The sequence below is a fragment of the Rhinolophus hipposideros genome, assembly GCF_964194185.1.
Source record: "Rhinolophus hipposideros genome assembly, chromosome: 26".
NCBI lineage: Eukaryota > Metazoa > Chordata > Mammalia > Chiroptera > Rhinolophidae > Rhinolophus > Rhinolophus hipposideros.
Window position 1 is genome coordinate 25498261 of NC_138072.1, and position 18576 is coordinate 25516836.

The window sequence follows — 18576 nt, forward strand, 5'->3', positions numbered from 1 at the left end:
ACTCTTCTGAGACTGTAGTCATTTCTAGGATCTACTCTGCCCGTTCCCAGACTCGGTGGATTTGAGGAGAAGAGCATCCTCGACTACCTCCCGCCACTGAGGGTTTTGGTCAGAAGCTTTCAGCATGAACCAGTGAATGTGTAGGCCCAGCAGTGCTTTTACAACTGCTCCAGGATGAATGTCGGGAACTCTCATCCAGCCCCCAGTCTATTCAGCAAGTAGATGCGCGGTGCACTCTCTCTGCGGAAGTAATTGCATAATGGTTTACGTCACACCTCGCTTCCAGACTCGGCACTGGAACAGGTGTCGAACTTCTCATCTCTGTACCCTCATGCCTGGTGTGGTGCCTGCCCACGGGCGCCCAGAAGTGCCGAAGTAATTGTTTGTAGCCTTAATCAATCAGCTGGGGGTTTTGTGTGTTCTTTTTTTATTTTTGATGCTAATGTGCAAGCTCTGCCGGGGCGTTTAATAATAACAAGTTTGCCATAGCTGTCTGAGCCCGTCTTAGCGGTGGCATATCCTTGCCTGGGCTGGAATGAAATCGTGTAACTCCCTGGGTGGGGAGCAAGCTGAGGCCTGCCCCGGGGTCCCCGACCTCCCTGCCGCCATGTGGCTCTGTTCTCTCCCTCCACTGTGCCCTTCGGGTTTTGTGGGTGTGTGGCTGCTTAGCCAGCAACCTGAGGAAGGCTTGTGTGGCTGGCGAGAGTGCAGCCGAGGCTGACAAATTACAGGTCTCTGTTTTGACAATAGACCTGGACAGCTCGAATACAAACTGCTTTACCAGCCGGTTCCTGATTTGTAAGGACTGACTTCCCCGATTCTGAGCTCAAAGGGAAGTGGAGAGCCGTGGGCACAGTTAGATTACACCGCCTTGGGAGCACTGCCCTTCACCAGGTTGACTTTGAAGTGTATATTGTTTTCTCTTGGGCTAGAGTTAGGGCCCAATAAGGAAAGTAGTGTGTCTGGAGTTACGTTTCTAAACAGCCCAGCAGCCTTGGGCTACCTGGGGAGTCATTTAGAGCAATGCTATTTATTATCTTTTCTTTTTTCCTGTGTTTTTCACATTCCTATGAATATGGTCAAAAGAATCTCTTGGACTTTTTAAAACTTCAAAGTTGTATTAATAATTAATATGGTTATACTCTGCCTTCCTACACAAATAACCACTACCTTGTTCGAAAACATTCTATAGGAACATAGTAAAAATACAGAAATTGTTATGCCATATGACAGAAAATTAATAGCCAAAGAGCTCTTAAAAGTCTGTAGAGAAAGGATGAACAACCCAGTAGGAAAGTGAACAAAGGCTGTGACTCAGCATTTAACAAAAGAAGATTAAATGGCCAATAAAAATATGAAAAATGTTTACTTTCACAAGTTGAGATGTAATAAACATTAATACGGTGGTACCTCGGTTTTCGAACATAATCCGTTCCGGAAGTCGTAGTTCTGAAACGTTGGAAAACAGCCGACAACTGGGCCTCGGGATCTTGCACTCAGCGGAAGCCGCGTGACAGGTTCCACGAAGCATTTACTTCTGGGGTTTACGGCGTTTGTAAACTGAAATGTTCATCAACGGAGATGTTCGAAAACCAAGGTACTACTGTCTAAATGTTTACCAATCAAATTGATCAGCTTTTAAAAGAATAAAGTTTAATAGTGAATGGGTGGGAAGATGTGTGTGCTGTTACGATGCTGGTGGCAGTATAAGCTAATGTAACCATTCTGGAGAACATTTTGGCCATAAAAAAATTTTAAGCCTTATCATTTCACTTCTAGGAATTTAATTTTAGTAAAGTATCAAGGAAATTTACAGTGATAAAGCTTCAAAACTGTAATCATAATATTATAATATTAGGTCGGTGCAAAAGTAATTGCAGTTTGAAAGGTTAAAAATAATTGCAAAAACTGCAATTATTTTTGCACCAACCTAATAGCAAGTTTTTAAAAACATTTTAAGGAAAAAACCTAAATGCCTTTTTAAGTTCTGTTTTATAATGTGTTTAATCATTTACAATTAGCCAGACAAGACAATTAGTAAAAAAAATTAATCAAAAATCATTTATAATGAGTCAACTTTTGACCAGTTGTTTAACCATTTTCCTGTGATCAGGAAATCAACAAAAGTTTAATGAGTTCTTATTCTAAATGAGTTTATTCCATAAGAATCTGTCCTTTGTTCTCTTCTTTCTCCCTACACTCTCTTCCTTGGCAATCTCTGGCAGCCACTTGGCTTCAGCTGTCCCCTATGAAGATGGCACGTAAATCTGCAGCTGCAGTCATGACCTCTTTTTGGAGTTCCAGACTCGCTTTTCCAACTGCCTTTTGAACATCTCCACCCGGATGGCCTACCAGCATGGCAAACTCAGTATGTCCAAAAAAAAATGAACCCATCTCTCCCAAACCCGTGTTCCCGACTTCCATTAATGGTCTGTTATGCTCAGACTCAAACCCTCCTAAACCATCTTGGATTCAGCCCTGTCCCTTGAATATCTGTGAGAGCACTTTCAAGTCCTTTTGCTTTTCACATGTTCATGCCCCTCCCCAATCTCCTGCCCCCTGCGCCCCCTTGCCCCCCCCTTTCCAAAACCCCTTCTCTGTATCAGACTGTCTTTGTCTTTGTTGCAGTTATGTTCTGCTCTTCACAGGGTCATTGTTTTTCCTGCCCACGTGCGCAAATCTGGTGCGTTCTACTTGTCGTGTTTCTGAAGCACCTGTGATCAGGCTGCTCCCAGCCAAATGATGGCTTCCCGCCTGTAGAATAAAGGCCGTTATCCGCTGTCTGTCTCCTCCCCTCTCAGCAACTCCGTGTGAGTCAATCCGAATATTCCTTTTTACCAGGTATGACCTGGACTTTGTGTTTAAAAACGTCCCTTACGTAATTCACTCTGTTCGAAATTCCCGCTTTCCAACTTCTATATTTCCTGTATGCGGAGCTCGGACAGTTTTCCCCTAAGTCGGCCAAGATCTGTCATAATGCTGTCGTACTATGCCTGCTTGTCCCGTCTTGGCGTTCTACCTGGAATCCGTACTCTGATGGGTTGCTGCTCTTCTGAGTGGTCTCGTGTCCTGCCCTGTGCGGACGGAGGCGTGTGCCCAGCGACACGGCCTGTGTCCTTAGCGCCACGCCCTTGTTTTCAGGGCTAGGTCATTTGTGCCGTGATGCAGACTTGAAAATTTGACCCCAAAACATGAAGTCCTGAGTTTGTTTGTGGTGAGATTTGTTATTTATAACATTGAAGTTTGGAAAAGTTAAAAGATTTACGTTTTTAAATGCATACAGATCGCCCTTCCCCATTTCCCACATTCACTATACTAACTCATGCATTGAACAAAATGTGTAACTTTTCATAAAGTTTATAATTGTGTCTTCTAGGAAACGAGATTTGCATAAACTAAGCAAGTATAACTGAAATCTGCAGTTTTAAAAATCAGATTATTCTTATAATAAATACCAGTTTGCTCTTAGTCCAGTTCTTTTTCATGACCTGTTTTCCCCCCTTTGGTCTAGATTCAGGTAACCATCCTGGAGGGTACTGGCAGCTGTGCTCTGGGAGTGGGGTGGGGGAAGAGACTTAAGGGTTTGACTGTAGAGTTGGAAAACCTTCCGCGGTACCTCTGTACGTGGGAGAAGTCAGCATAGGTACGAAGTGTGTGTCACTCGGGCAGGTGGGTAGTCGCTTCGGGGCCTGCTACCAATGTCATCTGAGCTCTCAGACTACAGATGAGCCTTCCTGAGCTGAGACTGAGCAAGAATATAGGGGCTTATTTTCCCCACTAGACTGCCTCCGTTCATATCCCACCTCTGCCACTTCCTCTGGGGCCTCTGACGAGTCTTTTATTCTCCTTGTAGTTTAGTTTCCTGATACCTACCATGGGCAGATTGTGTCTAACCCATAAAGTTGTGAACATTCGGTGAGATGGTCCATGCCCGGCACATTGTGGATACTCACTAATAGCGTCAGAACCTCCAGGCCCGTGGGCTCTAAACCCAAAGCAATACGCATGTATTTACTCGGATACGGTTTCAGATCGGAAACCTTTTCTCCTCATTCAGAGTAAAAAAGTACTTTGATAGCTCATAAAATTTTAGTTCTTTTAGCTTTCAATCAGCCTTTTAAAAATCAGTTCAAAAAGGAAAAGCAATTTAAGTTTCCTGGTCAACTTCATATTGAATACAAACCTTTCAATGCCAGAAATAAGTGTCTTCAGATTCCAAAGAAGTATTGCAAACCTCTTCCTTCCTTTTCTCCTCAGAGTAAAAAACAAAATTATGGTGTTTCTTATTTTAAGAACACCCTCAATCATGTATATTTTCATATCAAAAAGGAAAAAGTAGTATTTAATTGTTTTGCTTATGTTTAAATGGGCCTTTCCCAATGGGAACTGAAATATTTAAAGTTGAGTCTCACAGAGGGGGCAGATTAGGAACACGTCAAGGAATTACTTTACTTTGTCAGGCGCACGCCTGGACTCCTCAGGAGTATGTGGTCGGTTTTGTCCGCTCCTCTCAGGACAACACGAGGACAAGCAGGGAGGCTCAGGCCGCCCCGAGCAAGTATCTGGACTCGGAGATACTTGCATTTCTCTTGATGGATTTTAATATACTTCCTTATCCTAGAAGTCGTACATCCAGCGGAAATCTCGGAGCAAGGCCATCCTTCGTAGCTGTGTCTCAGTCCGCTCAGCTGCCAAGACACGACACCAGACTGGGGCTGAGAAACAGCAGGGAGGGAGGGGTTTACTGCTCGCAGTCCTGGAGGCTGGACGCCCAAGACCGAGGCTCCATGCTGGCCGTCTGGTCTGCGGTGAGGGCCAGGGACTTCTGGCTGTGCCCTCTCCTGGTGGCTGAGCAGGGACCCCTCCTGTCATAGGGCACGAATCCCACCTTCATGGCCTGAGCACTTCCCACAGCTCCCACCTTCAATACCTGCCCTTTGTAGGTAAGGATTTCCACAGACAAGTCTGGGGAGGACACACACATTCAGACCATAGCGGGGTGCTTGATCTTGCAATGATCTTTCATGTAGTCCTACAATAAGGAAGCTGCCTTCTTAAAAGATGTCACCATGGCCTTCCCCACCCAGGACCACAGGGGTTGGCTGCTTCCCTTTCACATCCTATTTCTACCAAATTCACTTTACTATAACTGCGCACTGTTACTTCACTGTTTCCTATGTTTGTTTTGCTCAGACTCTGCTTGTCTTCCCTTCACCTTTCTGAATCACATCTGTCTTTTAAGGATAAGCTCAGTTTGTCTGTGTGTCTCAAAGCCTGTCCTTTTTTAAAAAAAAAATTTTTAATTCAAATTTTTATCTGTTTACATCAAAAAAATTTTTTTAAAAATTTATTGGGGTGACAGCTGTTAGTGAAATTACATAGATTTCAGATGTACAATTCTGTATTACATCATCTATAAATCCCATTGTGTGTTCACCACCCAGAGTCAGTTCTCCTTCCATCACCATATATTTGATCCCCCTTACCCTCATCTCCCTCCCCCCACCCCCCTTACCCTCTGGTAACCACTAAGCTATTGTCTGTGTCTATGAGTTTTTGTTTCTCATTTGTTTGTCTTGTTCTTTTGTTGTTTTTGGTTTATATACCACATATCAGTGAAATCATATGGTTCTCTGCTTTTTCTGTCTGACTTATTTCACTTAGCATTATACTCTCAAGCTCCATCCATGTTGTCACAAATGTTCCTATATCATCTTTTCTTAACGCGGAATAGTATTCCATTGTGTATATGTACCACAACTTCTTTATCCATTCATCTATCGAAGGACATTTTGGTTGTTTCCATGTCTTGGCGATCGTAAACAAAGCTGCAATGAACATTGGAGCACACGTGTCTTTATGGATAAATGTTATCAGATTTTTGGGTAGATACCCAGGAGAGCAATTGCTGGGTCGTATGGTAATTCTATTTGTAATTTTTTGAGAAACCTCCACACTGCCTTCCATAGCGGCTGCACCAGTCTGCATTCCCACCAACAGTGTATGAGGGTTCCTTTTTCTCCACAGCCTCTCCAACACGTATTACTATTTGTCTTGTTGATGATAGCCATTCTGACTGGGGTGAGGTGATATCTCATTGTGGTTTTTGTTTTCATTTCTCTCATGATTAGTGATGTTGAGCATTTTTTCATATGTCTATTTGCCATTTGTAAGTCCTCTTTGGAGAAATGTCTCTTCAGGTCCTCTGCCCATTTTTCAATTGGGTTGTTTGTTTTTTGTTGTTGAGTTTCATGAGTTCCTTGTATATTTTGGATATTAGCCTCTTTATTTTGTCGATGGTTTTTTTTGCTGTGCAGAAGCTTTTAAGTTTCATATAGTCCCATTTGTTTATTTTAGCTTTTACTTCCATTGCCTTTGGAGTCAAATTCATAAAATGCTCTTTGAACCCAAGGTACATAAGTTTAGTACCTATGTTTTCTTCTCTGCAGTTTATTGTGTCAGGTCTTATGCTTAAGTCTTTGATCCATTTTGAATTAATTTTGGTACATGGTGACAGATAGCAGTCCAGTTTCATTCTTTTGCACGTGACTATCCAATTCTGCCAGCACCATTTATTGAAGAGGCTGTCTTTCCTCCATTGTATGTTTTTAGTTTCTTTGTCAAAAATCATCTGTCCATATTTAATGTGGTTTTATTTCTGGGTTCTCAGTTCTATTCCATTGGTCTGTGTGTCTGTTTTTCTGCCAATACTATGCTGTTCTGATTATTGTAGCCCTGTACTACAAGCTAAAGTCAGGCAGTGTGATACCTCCAGCATTGTTCTTTTTTCTTAAGATTGCTTTGGCTATTCGGGGTCTTTTGTGGTTCCAAACAAATCTGATGATTTTTTTGTTCTATTTCTTTAAAAAATGCCATTGGGATTTTGATGGGGATTGCATTAAATCTGTATATTGCTTTGGGTAATATGGCCATTTTAACTATGTTGATTCTTCCAATCTATGAGCACAGAATGTCTTTCCATTTCTTTGTGTCGTCTTCAGTTTCTTTCAAAAATGTCTTACAGTTTTCAGCACATAGGTCCTTCACATCCTTGGTTAAGTTTATTCCTAGATATTTTATTCTTTTTGCTGCAATTGCAAAGGGAATTGTTTTTTTGTATTTCTTTTTCTGAGATTTCATTGTTAGTATATAAGAATGCAATGGACTTTTGTACGTTGCTTTTGTAGCCAGCAACTTTACTGTATTCGTTGATTCCTTCTAATAGCTTTTTGGTGGAGTCTTTAGGGTTTTCTATAGATAGCATCATGTCATCTGCAAAGAGTGACAATTTAACTTCTTCATTCCCAATTTGGATGCCTTTTATTTTTTTCTCTTGCCTGATTGCTCTGGCAAGGACTTCCAACACTATGTTGAAAAGCAGAGGTGATAGGGGACAGTTCTGTCGTGTTCCTGAACGTAGAGCAAAGGGCTTCAGTTTATCACCATTAATTATGAGATTAGCTGAGGGCTTGTCATATATGTCCTTTATTATGTTAAGGTGTTTTCCTTTTATACCTATTTTATTAAGTGTTTTAATCATAAACGGATGTTGTATCTTTTGTCAAATGCTTTTTCTGCATCAATTGATATAATCATATGATTTTTGTCCTTTATTTTGTTTATGTGATGTATCACATTGATGGATTTGCGGATGTTGAACCATCCTTGTGCCCCAGGGATGAACCCCACTTGGTCGTGATGAATAATCTTTTTAATGCATTGTTGTATTCGATTTGCTAGAATTTGTTTAGGATTTTTGCATCTGTATTCATCAGAGATATAGGTCTGTAGTTTTCTTTTTTTGTGTTGTCCTTACCAGGTTTTAGTATCAGTGTAATGTTGGCCTTATAAAACGAGTTAGGGAGTACTGTCTCTTCTTCAATTTTTTGGAAGAGTCTGAGCAGGATTGGTATTAGATCCTCTTTGAAGGTTTGGTAGAATTTACTAGTGAAGCCATCTGGTCCCGGACTTTTGCTTTTGGGAAGGTTTTGGATGACTGATTCAGTTTCGTTACTGGTGATCAGTCTGTTTAGATTTTCCAGTTCTTCATGGTTCAGCCTTGGAAGGCTCTATGTTTCTAAGAACGTGTCCATTTCTTCTAGGTTATTGAATTTGGTGGCATATAGTCCTTCATAGTATTCTTGCATGATTCTTTGTATTTCTGTGGTGTCCCTGATAACTTCCCCTTTTTCATTTCTGATTTTAATTAGTGTCTTCTCTCTTTTTTTTTTTTTTTGTCTTCTCTCTTTTTATCTTAGTGAATCTAGCCAAGGGTTTGTCGATTTTGTTAATCTTTTCAAAGAACCAGCTCTTTGTCACATTAATGTTTTCTATTGTCTTTTTGTTCTCTATTTCATTTAGTTCTGCTCTGACTTTTGTTATTTCCTTTCTTCTGCTGACCTTGGGTTTCACTTGTTCTTCTTTTTCTAGTTCTTTAAGGTGTAACATGAGGTTATTTATTTGGGATTTTTCTTGTTTGTCCCTTTTTTTTTTTAATCCTACATAGGTAGTTCCTTCTTTTTCACAATTCTTTCCTATGTATTGTTTGCACTACTCAGTTTATCATTTGTTTTGTATGTGCCCGGTTTTATCTTTCTTTCCAGTTTAGTCCATTCAGACAGACACCATACTGACCCTTTTTGTAGTGCTGGTAGGTAGTCCATAAATATTTTTTTAATGTGGCCAACTTCTTGACTAATAAGGTGCACTAGCAGGTAAAATCACATGTAGAATGTGTTGCTATTAGTTGCTTTACGAAGAGATGAAGAGAAAATAATTGAATTTATTAAAAATATTGTGAATAAGAGTATGTTAGAGTCTTCTGTGCATTAAAAACAAACTAAGCAAAAACAGCAATGTCAGAGTCTTTTTTACACAGGTACATGTAAAATACATCATAACAACAAACTTACCAATTAAGCAATAGACCATGAATATTATTTCAAAACTGGAAAAGCTATGTTATATTTAAGGAACTTAAAATTTTTATAATCCAGGCCATAGCTAAGAAGAACTTGAAGTATGAATACTAGTTTTAAACATAGGAGCTGCCAGATTTGGTGAGACTTGTAGAAGTAGCTTTTCATGTTTCTAAAATCCCCAAGGGGAGGAGATACATGAATTACCATATGTCACTGTATCATTATTAGGTCACATGGTTATTTGAATGAATTCATGACCCTTCTACATTTTTTCCAAGTTTCCTTCAGAATTTCTCTTCCCCCAGAACCTCTAGGAATTCGGGTCTCCGATTTGCCGTGACAGTGTTTCTCCTGGGGGTGCTTGGGCTACCCCTTCTCCTATAAAGTCCAGTTCCAGGGATGGCGGGCCTGCTTGTCTTGTCTGTTTCCTTCTCACTGAGGCTCACCCTTCAGTTTATAGGCATCAGCACTGAGTCGTACTTACCTGCAGGCTTTCTAGTTTGCTGGGTCACAGTGATGTTTTGCATTGTGTTCTTTTTACCCTTCTTACAATGTGCTACTGCCTTTTCTAGGGCCGATATTGACAAGCTGAGATGGCAAATTAAATGCAGGCCCTGCTGAGCGCTTACCCCTCATACCTTCCTTTCTCTTCATTTGGTGGTGTCCCTCTCACCAGAGCAGAGCTAGGGACCCAGGGAACACCAGATAAGGCTAAAATGGTAATAGCCACCTCCAATAATACGTTTAGATGCAGGTAATTGAGCTATAACGGATTGTAAAATTTAATTAACACAATTGTTTAAAACTTCTTTCATAGCATCTTTTTATTTTTTGGAAAAGCTTGCTTGGAATTCACATAAAGGAAACAGATAAATGCAGCCCCTAGTTGAAGGCTGGGGCAAAACCTGCTGGTTTGGCCTCTTCTCATTTTCCTGCATCCCCCCATTTTCCTCCCCAGTCAGCACCCCGCGTACCTCCGCGTAAACCTAAGGCTCTCAGGAAATCAGTTCCGAAGTGACTGATAGAAACAAATCCCACATTGAAGCGTCGTCTTGGTATCTTTGATGTTGTTCTGTTCTCGGATGTTTGGCTCATCATGACAATTGCTGGGACGCTCCTTTCCTACCCTGTGAATGTTATTAAAACCATTCTTTACCTGGCGTTTCCATTTTAGTAAACAGTTCACTGCATCCATTCACTTGCATAGGCTGAAAACCTCCGAATTATCTTTCACTCTTCTACTCTGCATTTCCCATCCATCAGCAAGTTGGTTTTCGGCCTTGCAAGTCCATCCCACTTTGCCTACCTGGTCAGCCTCTTTGTTTCTGCCCTAGAAACTGCGATAGCCACCTACCTGGCCTCTGGTTTTCATTCTTTCTCCCCCTGCAATCTAGAATAGTTGTTAATAACGTGGATTCCTCAAGCAGATTTCCTATATTCACACCTGGTTCTACCGTGGTGTGACATTGAGCACATTAATTAACCTTTCTGGTCCTCGGTTTCCTTAACAGTGAAATGAAGGTGAGGGAGAAGATACTGTTGACGTCATATCAGATGAGTTATTACACAGAAAGTCCTTAGAACGTGCTTGGCAAATACAGAGTCAGCACCCGATAAATGCTCAGTAGTAGGCGGTATTGAGGTGACTGCCATTGTTATTTGTTTTATTCATCCAAAATGACAACTGAACTCCAAAACAATCAGGTGGCTTCTCCGTGGGCATCCTGTCACTTTTAGAACAATATCTGCAGTCCTCACCATGGCTGGACGGACCCGCTCTGATCATTCTGTGCCCTTGCTCTGCTGGTCCAGCTGGCTTGCCGTGGTTTCCCACCCTGCCCAGCCATTTCTGTCTTTGCACTCAGTTTCCCTCCCTGCAACGTGCTCACCCTGCATGACTTGCCACACCTGTCTTTTAAATCTCAGCTCAGATGTCGGTTCCTCGGAGGCTCTGAGCACAGCTCTAGCATATCATCCTGTCATTTTCTGTGTCCTTCGACTTAATTTTTTTCATAACTTATGAAAAGATAAGTTTTCACTACCTAACATTAGTATATACGGGTATCTATTCGTTTATTGGTTATTTACCCTCCTACACTAGGTTCCATAATAAATGAAAGCGAGGGACTTGGTCTATTTTAGTCATCAGTGCAGCCCCAGGGCCTTCATATACATAGCAGGTGCGCAAGAGGTGTTTGTTAAATGGCTGCTTGGGAGGGAGTAGGCGGAGAAATATTTTTTCCCTTTGTTCTCACAGGAGACAGGCTAAAGTTACCAGGTAGTTGGAGAGGCCTGGGTGAGCTTGTTTGAGATAAGATTGCTTTAGGGAAGAGTTCAGATTGTTTTGTTTTGTTTTTCATTCTTTTCCATAGATAAGAATGTATCATGTACTTCACTCATAATTCTCTCATCACAAATGGATTAATTGCATTGTTAAAAGTACCTCCTTACAGTTACTACTCAAAGGTTATATGTGGCTTTTCTTAGCAGCGAAATGACAAGGAAACTGGGTTTATTGAGCATCCTTAAACCCATGCCAGTCTCCTTGTATTACCAACCTTAAGTCTGTCTGGAATCAGGAAAAATAGAGACAGACATACATAATATTCATCAAAAATTCTGCTTCTGATTAAGAGCAGTAGGTCCAGGGTGTCTATGAAAATATGATTTTGTTTTTTTAAGCATTCAGGTTTAAAATGTTTCCGAGTCTCTCAGAGATGGAACACGGAATGACTTATTCACTAATCCAGTGAATATGAATTTTTAAAATTAGCATCTTCCATTTAGCTTAAATAATTATATAATTTAATTACTGTTTGGGGACTTTGTACTAATTATTTGACAGTAATACTTAACTGGTAACCTTCAGCATCTTTGTTTTTGTTTTCTTTGTAATTTTGAGATTTTCTTTAAACACCACCCTTACTAATTTCATAATTTCAGTTGATTGTTGTGTCCTACTTTCCTAGAACATGCAATTTATTTTTTGTTTTGGGCCTCTCTTCTGCTTTCATGTTTAACATCCAACAGTCTTCTGAACTACATCTTGTTTAATCTGAGCAAAAAAAATGACTGATTTGAAGAGAGGTTAGTTATATGCTAAATTGTCATTTACCTTTTTTTTAAATCACTGACATTAAATGAGTTAATGTTTTGAGCTGACCTTCTAAGTTATGCCTGTCCACATTGGCACCACTGGGAGACACTGTCAGATGGGTGTTTGACCGTGGGACTGGTAGGAATGGAGGTGGTCTGTGGCGAGCTCGGGGGATAGACATCTCCCTTGGAGCAGGACACAACTCCCTGGATCGTGATTGTCAGTATGAATAAGGATCGGGAAAGTGGGTCCTGCCATCCTTCTGCCCTTTGGGGTTTCCAACAGGGGCACCTGGCTTGTGACCCCAGTGTTCATAGCAGGGTCGCTCGCTGCCTGATCCATCGGGGTCGGCTCTCCCCGTCGCTGAGAAGCAGAATCCCCAGCCCGTGGGTTGTTCACCAGTCTACTTTGTGTTCTTAAAATAAGTTCGACATAGAGTACCTTGCCTCTTCTTATCTATAAAATATGATTTTTATTAGAAAAGTTTATAAGTGTACATCAAAGTAGTCAAAAATCAGATCTCTTTTATAAGCTATTTTTTTCGTTTTATTCACACATGGACTTTTAAAATCATCATCATTATTATTATTACAGGCCATGGTTGCTTGTTATCCAGGCAATGGAACGGGCTATGTACGTCATGTTGATAATCCAAATGGAGACGGAAGATGTGTGACTTGTATATATTACCTTAATAAAGACTGGGATGCCAAGGTATGCAACTTCACTGAGCATTTATTTTTACTAATTTTTATTAAAAATACTTCTGCAAACGATTGTTTTATAATGGCTTTTGAGGGAGGTTCTATATAAATAATTATTGTGGTTTATTTGCCGCTTACTCCTCCATTTTATTCTTTGCGTTCTTGTAGAGGTGTTTTCTTACCTTGGGCTGTTAGATGGACTCGTGGAGGCAGAATCCCTTCTTTCCCTGATCATGGAAAAACTAGAAGTTTATCAACAGTGACAAATCCTATAAACCAATTAGAATGTACAATACAATCTCTTTTTTTAAGTACATGTTCCCTTAATATTAGCCTAAGTTTCAGTTACATTTAAATGATTTAAACTTTAGAAGTATGTTATGTATTACTTTGGAGGTGATATAAATTAATTTGTTAAAATCTCTCTATTTACTTTTTTTGAAGCAAAATACTCAAATAGAAAAGTGAACACAATGTATATATAGCCCAGTGGATTTCCGCAGAGTCGGCACACCTATGTAGCCAGGGTGATTTTTAAAAATTAAATATTTAAAACACCACACACACACACACACACACACACACACACACACTCCACCAAGTCTTAAATGTACAAAACCTAGTTCTGTCCTAAAAGTATATCCTAAAATTTAGGACATGCTCCAGTGATCTTTCTGTACCATCCCTATTTAAGGCATTTTCTCTGTCCTAGTCCAAGTTCAAAATGGAGGTAAGTTTTATTGCTAAGTAGAGTTTGAGGCATTATGCCAACAAGCAGGGTTTTTCCGTGAGTTTTCAAACTTTGAAGTAGAAAAATAAGTTTGGTGATTTATTTCTGAGCCCAACACACAAAACAATTGATTTAACTTCACTTAAGACTTTAAAAAAACAAATTTTTTTTCCCAAGAGTTTTTGAATATCTAGAAAGCTAGAAATACATCGATCAACTCCTAACTTCTGTATTTTGTTAGGTCTTTCTAGGCTGATCTTTTCATTTTGATATGACCAAACCAAAGTCATTAATTGATAGTTTTTGGATTAGTAGCTAAGCAGAAAAGTCTTCAGTATTTTTACATGTAGAACTGAAAGCGCCCATTACAAGAGTGCACGGAATATGGTATGAGCCAGACATGGTTCTGGGTGCTGGAGACAGAGCAGAAACAGAAATAGCCTCCTAGAGCTTGGGATCTGGGGGAGGACCCAGGTTAGCAGGCTGACAATGACACCTTGTTATGCTGCAAGCAGGACCGATCACTGGGGGAGCACACAGGGCACCCACCTAAGTCAGACGTCATGGAATGTTTCCTGGAAGGAGATTGGAAGCTTCAGCTATCTATCTCTTTAAACATTTTCAGCAAGCTGCCTGTGATATTCCCAATGACTCCAGTCAAAGGGCAGGGGGCGGGGGAAAGAAAAGAAGACATGTTCTTGATCCCAGTCCAGAGGTTCTTCAGATGTTTGCATGAGTGCCGTGGGTGAGGACACTCTGAACGACACGGGAACCTGAGGAAGGCGAGCAAGGGAACCACGTAGCTTGATTTACCTTCTGTGGGTAAACCTGGTCGACAGCTTCTCTAACTGTAGCATCTGGGAATAGGCTCGACCTCAGGGTGGCCTGATCGAATCTCGTATTACTGTTCTTTTCAATTTAAGAGTCTGTCTGCTTGGGAGTTTAGTTTTTGAAGGGTAAAGAGCTACTCAGTTGGGTGGGTTTTGCCTCCTCACTTTAATTCCCCCTAGATTATAAATATCACAAAGCCAACATCTGTCTGCATTATTCCCTCCCCTGTATCCAGGGCCCAGAGTCAGTATTGGAAGGAATAGATGGGTCCATCTAATCCCAAATGGAGGATATATATTTGGGTAAATAGTAGTAATCCTTTTTGGATGGAATCCAGTTGTAAAAGCAGATAGGTGGTCACCAGTGTGTCAGGCCCAGTCTGGAAAGGGAGAGCTGTTGTCTCTAATAAGGGCCACAGTAACGACCACGATGACGACGACAGCACTTTCTACTGATTCGCTAACGCCTCTTTAAATAGGAGGCGTTGCATTCCATTTGTGACTGTCCTACTAAGTACCTGTAGCACTTTAAGATGTGATCAACTGCTTACTGGACATACTTAACCACTTGTGGTACAGGCACACTTCAGAGAGACTGCGGGTTCAGTCCAGACATCGCAGGAAAGTGAGTTGCGGCCTGTTTGCTGCTGGACGGGCTCGCCTCCAATTTGTAAGAAACACATCTATGCAGCGCAGTAAAGCATGGCATGCCTGTAATTTAGTCAAGGGGATTTGAAATGTGTACATTTAAGAGTAGGTTAAGCAGATCATTAGCATACATAAATAAGAAATGCTTACTAATTTTTAAAACTTCCAAATGTCATTTTAAGACTTGCATTTAGATAATATTCATCTGTTTCATCAAGTAGTTACAAAAATTCTGAAAGAAATGAATTTTTCCTTGTGTCAGTGCATATACTTGGAATACCACCTCACCTTCAGACCTTTTTAATTGAGGTATATTTGTGAATAATCCAATTAAGAATTTTGATTCACTGAAATGGTCTTCCCCACTAAATTTAATTTTGTAGCATTCTTGGTTACTCATACTACGTATTTGGCTCTTTCCTAGGTAAGTGGAGGTATACTTCGAATTTTTCCAGAAGGCAAAGCCCAGTTTGCTGACATTGAACCCAAATTTGATAGACTGCTGTTTTTCTGGTCTGATCGTCGCAACCCTCATGAAGTACAACCAGCATATGCTACAAGGTAGTATTCCTTTAAGACACAATTGGTAAAAAGTATGGTAGGACAGAGGGGCTAGATAGGAGAAACTTGAAAGTTTGCTAATGAGTATCTTGCTATTCTTCAGTTACCTTTATAATAATGCTTCAGTATCAACTTTAGCTTGAGTAATTTTATAAGATTTATTCCCATTCAGTACCACGTGTGACTTTCTTTGCACGGCCACTCCTTGTTTGGGGTAAGAAATGGAAGCATAGTCCCCATCATCTTACCAGCCCTGCCTCCTTGTTTTTGTGTCTGTTAACTACTATCCATTCTATGATTTTGTGACAGTACAGTTGACCTTTAACCAGTGTGGGGGTCACGGGCAGCAGCCCTCCGCACAATGAAACCCGAGGATAACTTCTGACTCCCCAAAGACTGACCTACTAAGAGCCTGCAATTGACCAGAGCCTTACCAATAATATAGTCAATTAACACGTATTTTGTTCATTATATGTATTTATAGTGTTTTCTTATAATAAAGTAAGCCGGAGAAAAGAAAATGTTATTAAGAAAGTCATAAGGAAGAGAAAATACATTTACAGTATTTATTGAAAAAACCTTGCATATGCGTGGACCCACTCAGTTCAAAGCCCCGTTGTTGTTCAAGGGTCAGCTGTATTGACTTGGAATAGAAAGCTTCGGTAGAGAAGGAAAGGGGCAGCTTTTTAAAAGGTGGTAAGGGGGAAAAGGAGAAGATCGATGTAGAACAATGATACAGAATAGAAACCTAAGAGATAACCAGAGAGTAGACATGAAGAGAAGAAAGAATAGAGGAAAGAAAAGTAGAGTCAAGGTTGCCATGTGTGGGAGTTAGTGTTAGAAAAACAACCCTTTAGTTTTAGTAATAAACATCTCTTTTCCTATATTACACCCTTTTTCTACAAGGTTAATATTCTAAACCTATTATGTTTAATGTATACTTAAAATTTTTTTTTACCATTTACCATGACTCAAAATGTTAAGACTATTAAAATAGAAGATGTTGCAGACATTGTTATAAAAATAAATATTTGTAGAAAAATAGCACTATTTTTTAAGTACCTATTTTTCATTATAGAAAGGACTTGGAACATTACAGTAGTCAGTTACTGGCATGCAGTTGCTTAGAGCTGGTGAGAGAGGGCATCCCGCGGACACACAGGAGAAGAGTGGGCTTTTTATCATGTTAAGACGCCAGCCTTCGGTGAAGTTCCAGAGCTAGAGACTTGGTTGTCCTCCCTCCCTTTCTCTTGCTTCTTTCTGAGCCCTGTAGCCGCCAGCCCCAGTCACGCAGTGAGGAAGCAGCTGAGCGGTCTGGGGCGAGAGATCATAGGACGCCAAGCACGGAGACCGGGGGTCCAGGCACCACACGCCGGCCCGAGTCCCCGGCTCTCCTGTCCGCACGCCAGGGCCGTCTCTGCCCCGCTGCTTCTTTAGAACCTTTTCTGACCTCCACACCGCTTCTAAGACCTTTTTTATGAAATACTGGTTGTAGCCTTTCTAGATAAAGAGGTGACAGACTTTTTGGGTAGAGTGCGTGCCCAGTGATCACGGAAGATGAGTGCTGTTGGACCTGGAGGGGGGAGACAGGGCTGTTCAGTGGGCATAGGTGGGAAAGGGTCACAGTGACGCAGGCAGCAGGAGTGCGGTCGTGTCTGTGAGGCCCTGGGAGGAAGGGCCAGTCTGTCCCAGATCAGCGTGGAGTCACGTGGAAGCTCTTGAGTAGATCAGGGGAGACAAGAGGGAAAAACAGCGACACATGGTCATTGACTGTTGTTTCCTGGTAAGGCCTTAGGGCTCAGAGGGGAGTTGGCCCAGATACCTGGAACTCTGATGGCTAAGTAACTAAAAGTTTGGGGCAAAAGAGATACAACATTACATGTCTGTGCACGTTTCCTGCTACCACACCACCTGGAAAAATAGGCGAGTCCAGAGGGTGAGAAAGGGGCCGGAGCTCTAGAAAGAGCAGAATCCGGAAGTCAGGAGGCTGGACGGTGACCTCAGCTGTCACTCACCAGCTGGGTGGTCTGTGGGCCTGGGATTCCCCAGTTGTGCAAACCCCCCGACTCTGACTCTCACTGCCTTTGACTCTTTACTTCAAGTGGCGACATGAGTTAGTGCTATCGTTGCTGGCTCTTCGTGTGATTAGTGTTGCTTTTCCCCAGTGCACACTGGCCAGAACCTGCCAGGTGCCCTAACCTCTGTGTCCCGGGGAGGGAGGGAGCGTCAGTAGCTTTCAGTGCCTGTGGTGTGTGTGCACTTTCCCCACTGTTGGTACCAAAAGGTGTAACGATGTGCTTCATAGTGTTTAGTAAGCCAGAGTCCTCATTTATTTGTGGAATGAGATATTCCAGATAAGTGAAATTTTCAGAAAAATGAAGTTTAGCTAAACTTTATGTCAAAACATAGTGTAATTATTTTGGTAAAAATCCTAAAAATTCTTAGCATAATTTAAACCTTCCTTGATGACTCGAGGTTATAGCATTGTAAACATCCACCGTGATTCTTTGCTGTGATGTAGCGAAGTCCCCCGCAGCTGGGATTTCAGTGCTTCCTCTCACTAAAGGGCCCCAGGCCTTGAGGCTCTGTTTCTCTTCTCTTCTTTTAGAAGTTAAGCTGTTGATAGTGTGCTTTTTCTGTAACAGCCATTCTTTTACCTTCTTAATGTCTGTTTCTGATCTGCTGTGGGCTTGCGGAACAGATAATCAAGTAGGTTAAGTAGGTATTAAGAAAGTCATAAAAACTCATCAACTTGGCGATACCAGTTGTAGCTACTCCTGGTTCTCTGCTCTGCTCCTGAGCACGGAGGTTACTGGCTCGCGGCTTGGTCCCGGCCCGTCCAGCCTCCGCTAACATTCCGACTGAGACATTATTTTAACATGACCCGTTTGATAGACCATTGCAACAGCATACCACGTTTCCCCAGTGTGATCATTCTTACCCTATTCTAAATTTTCTTTTAGGTACGCAATAACTGTTTGGTATTTTGATGCAGATGAGAGAGCACGAGCTAAAGTAAAATACCTAACAGGTAAACATTCGGGGCCACGGTACACCAGCAGGCAGCGCCGCAGCCTGGGGCTGA

The 18576-nt window shown here is 41.4% G+C and overlaps 1 protein-coding gene across 3 annotated transcripts in view; it reads left to right on the forward strand.

Moving 5' to 3' along the window:
• EGLN1 (egl-9 family hypoxia inducible factor 1) overlaps positions 1 to 18576 on the forward strand; it is a 54760-nt gene that overhangs the window by 30162 nt on the left and 6022 nt on the right. Inside the window, exons 2-4 of one of the 3 annotated variants that reach the window (XM_081038878.1) lie at positions 12613 to 12732; positions 15355 to 15491; positions 18455 to 18522. In XM_081038878.1, the coding sequence (XP_080895004.1) occupies positions 12613 to 12732; positions 15355 to 15491; positions 18455 to 18522 (325 nt within the window). The remainder of the gene's footprint in view (positions 1 to 12612; positions 12733 to 15354; positions 15492 to 18454; positions 18523 to 18576) is intronic. The other 2 variants (XM_081038879.1, XM_081038880.1) reach the window with 2 other exon arrangements.